The sequence below is a fragment of the Manis pentadactyla genome, chromosome 10 (genome assembly GCF_030020395.1).
Source record: "Manis pentadactyla isolate mManPen7 chromosome 10, mManPen7.hap1, whole genome shotgun sequence".
In the NCBI taxonomy this organism is placed as follows: domain Eukaryota; kingdom Metazoa; phylum Chordata; class Mammalia; order Pholidota; family Manidae; genus Manis; species Manis pentadactyla.
The window spans coordinates 29,819,327-29,823,047 of NC_080028.1; the positions used below are offsets into that span (position 1 = coordinate 29,819,327).

Here is a 3,721-nt window from a genome sequence, read left to right on the forward strand (position 1 = left end):
ATTAGGGCTGACCACTAATCACCCTAAGAATAGAGCTTTCTGCTTTCTTATTAAGTATGAAGATGCTGACACATACATATCAACAGTTGGCATGATGGCCAATAATCCCTTATTTCTAAGAATACTAGTTACAAGCTGCATTCAGACCAGTGCTATATCAGTGAATAGGCATGATCCTCATTCTATAATGCATATAGTCATGTGTTTAAGAATACTTATAATAAACATAGATATTTCTAAGAATGCCAAAAGAAAGAAAGAAAAAGAAAGAGAGAAAGAAAGAAAGAAAGAAAGAAAGAAAGAAAGAAAGAAAGAAAGGAAGGAAGAGGAGGGAAAGATGGGAGACAGAGAGCAAGAGAGAGTGAGAGAGAGAAGAAAGAAAAAGAATCCTTAATTTCCAGTTACCAGATACATTATTTCAGAATACTTCAGCTTCTTCATAGTCCTATTTCACTGGCCCACTATGTTAAAGAATTAAAGTACCTTCTCAACATTCTTCTCACAGCTGCCTTCACCTCCTTGTTCTGCAGGCTGTAGATGAGGGGATTCAGCATGGGAGTGATCACACTGTACTGCAAAGGGAAGACCATCTCCAAAGGGGAGCCTGAGGTTGGCAGGAGATAGCTGAGGAAACCTGAGCCATAGAACAAGATCACAGTAGTGAGGTGGGAGGAGCACGTGGAGAAGGCCTTGCTTCTGCCTGAGGTGGAGCTGATGCTCAGGATGGTGGACACAATGCGGGTATATGAAAAGAAAATCAAGATGAAGGTTCCAAAGAAATGCAAAACAGAGGAGCCGAGCAGGAGTGTGAAGTTGGCGGAGGTATCAGAGCAAGACAGAGGGAAGAGAGAAGACAGCTCACAGCTGAAGTGGGGCATAGTATGGTCTTCACAATAGTCTAAATTGACAGCCAAGAGGATATTGATGAGAGCATCAACAAAGGCCAGGCCCCAGGAGCCCCACACCAGCCCCACACAGAGCTCCTTGCTCATCACCTGGCCATAGAGCAGAGGGGAGCTGATGGCCACATAGCGGTCATAGGCCATCACAGCCAGCAGACAGGCCTCGGTGCCCCCCGTGGCAAACACAAAAAAGGCTTGAGCCAGGCAGCTCTCTACAAAGATGGTTTTGCTTTCAGAAAGTAGATTCTCCAGCATCTTGGGAGCTGTGACAGATGAGTGGCAGAGGTCCAGAAAGGACAGCTGTCCCAAAAAGAAGTACATGGGCGTGTGGAGGTGGGCATCCACCCTGATCACCAGCAGCATCGTCAGGTTCCCCATCAGGGTCAGGAGGTAAATCACCAGGAACAACATGAAGAGCAGAATCTGGGTCTGAGGGTCAGCAGACAACCCAAGGAGGATGAACTCACTAAACAGGCTATGGTTTCCCATAGTGATAAAAATATTTACCCTAGAAATCCAAGAAAGATATCAAAAACTGCTTTTGTGCTCTTAGTGACCTCACTGACTTAGCCCCCTTGCTCATGTACATCATTTCACGACTGTTCTGGAAACCATGTGCAGATACTTCTAAGCTAACTTCCTGATCATCATGATGATAACTTTGATGTTCTTGGATGACAGTCCACCAACCCTCTATCAGCTCCCTATGTAATTGTGTAGACCCTCATCTTGTAACTCTAGAGGTTACTTTCTTTTATTTTTAAGATGGGCATTAATACAAACTATTTTGTATACTCAGGGAGAATAAGAGAGAAACTGTTGATGTAGCAGAGCAAGATGTTAACAGCAGGAATAAAGTCCTTGAGAAAGGGAAAATCAGTGAGATCCAGAGCATAAGCAGAGTTGTCCATAGACAGGAGGGGCTCCTTTATTGTAAACAGGAAGGAAAGTAAAGAGAGTGGGAACTGAGGCATCTTGGTAGATTTTACAGATGGAATATAAGAGACTTTCTAACTGATTGCTGCAAAGTTTTGGGTGAAATGTGAGGTGAGATCATGAATGGAGTTGGCCTATTTATCTATCAACTATCTATCTATCTATCTATCTATCTATCTATCTATCTATCTATCTATCTATGTATCTATCTATCTATGTATCTATCTATCTATCTATTTATCTATCTATCTGTCATCTACCTATCTATCTGTCATCTATCTACCTGTCATCTATCATCTATCTATCTATCTAACTATCTATCTATCTATCTATCTATCTATCTATCTATCTATCTATCTATCATCTATCTATCTATCTATCTATCTATCTATCTATCTATCTATCTATCTATCATCTATCTATCTATCTATCTATCTATCTATCTATCTATCTATCTATCTATCTATCATTTATCTATCTATCTTCAATCATTTACCTACCTACCTACTTATCTGTATGTGTATGTTTTCAGTGAGGTGGTGATGAGGGATTTTGATAACCCCAAAACACAAAATTCAGGTACATCAGGTAATTTACTAAGGAAATGCAGTGGGATTAAATGGTGACATATTTGTCCATTTGAGATTTTAAGACTATTTGAACAGGTATGCAACTGTCTCCAGTAATATTTAGCTGCATAAGCACATATGAGGAGCAGAAAGGTATTTGGTTTTAAGTGGGGTTTCGGTTTTTCCAGGCATATTCAGTGACAAAGAAAAAAAGGTAAGGAAGTGAAACATGCTTGTAAAGTGAATGAATCACAGAAACAAGGAGGTACAAGGAATTAAATTAGGGACACACAGAGAATTATGTCTAGGGCAAAAGTGATAGTCATTGGTTTGGGTTTGAATAATTTCTTTGATAGGGACACTAGGGTAATAAGCAAGTTGTAATTTTTAGAGATAATTTTTAGAAATAATTTTTAGAGTGGTTAGAGGGATTCTTGAAACTCAGATTTTGTAGGTGTAAGTGTTGATAATTAAAAAATGGCATTACTGTCAGAATAGCTGGCTAACTAAGATGGGGTAGATGATTCAGTCTCTGGCACAGAGGAAGACAAAGTTTGGGGTGCTGAGTTAGCATAGTGAGAATTTTTTTCTTTTTTAAAAAAATTTTTCTCCACTTCCTTTAGTGGGGATTTTTTCAACTCATAAAATTTAATGAAAAAAATACTTCGGTCCAAGATGATCACTTGAGTTATAACACTAGAGTGCTGACGGAGCAAACACCTACTTGGTAGTTGATCAGAAAAGCTGTTCCCCTGGAACAGGATAATAACTGCCCACATATTCCATGCCCAGCTCAAATTCCTTCCAGTTGTTTTATAACCTGAGTCAACTCCTGTCAATGTCTCAGACAGCTTTGGAAGTCCACATGCCAACTCAGACTACATTTTCACACTCCAAACTTTGCCCAGGTTTTCTCGTTGTTCTGACACCCATGACTTGTACCCTCAGGCTCGGGATAACTATTCTGTAATGCTGTCCAAGTCTGGCCCACCCTGGCCTTTACTTCTAACTCAAGACAACTACATTCTGTTGATCAAAGAGAATTGAGGTCTCTCCTCCCTTAACTGTTAACCAAACAATAGACGGCTAGGTTCAATTACCTGTCTGAAGGACCAGTAGCTTCACATGGTGGCAAGAGTACTTTGAGATCCAGTGAAAATTATTTGTATCCAAGGAAAATTATGCAGCTTGTGGAGTTAGTGGTGAGAATCCTGTATTGGGGGCAGAATTGGGAAGAATTCTTGAAAATTAATACTTGTAGTGAAATATATGCTGGCAATAAGAAATAATGAATTCTTTATATTATTTTTCCAA

At 39.9% G+C, this 3,721-nt stretch overlaps 1 protein-coding gene across 1 annotated transcript; it reads right to left on the bottom strand.

The window, feature by feature from the left end:
• Positions 1–461: 461 nt before the first annotated feature.
• On the bottom strand, positions 462–1,391 carry LOC118914817 (olfactory receptor 8S1-like). The gene has a single exon (XM_036890058.2). It carries the CDS (start codon positions 1,389–1,391, stop codon positions 462–464), a length of 930 nt encoding a protein of 309 aa, XP_036745953.2.
• Between the last annotated feature and the right edge of the window lie 2,330 nt (positions 1,392–3,721).

Coding starts and splice junctions, on each gene's coding strand:
- LOC118914817 (XM_036890058.2), bottom strand. CDS start 1,391: ATGGGAAACCATAGCCTGTTTAGTGAGTTCATCCTCCTTGGGTTGTCT.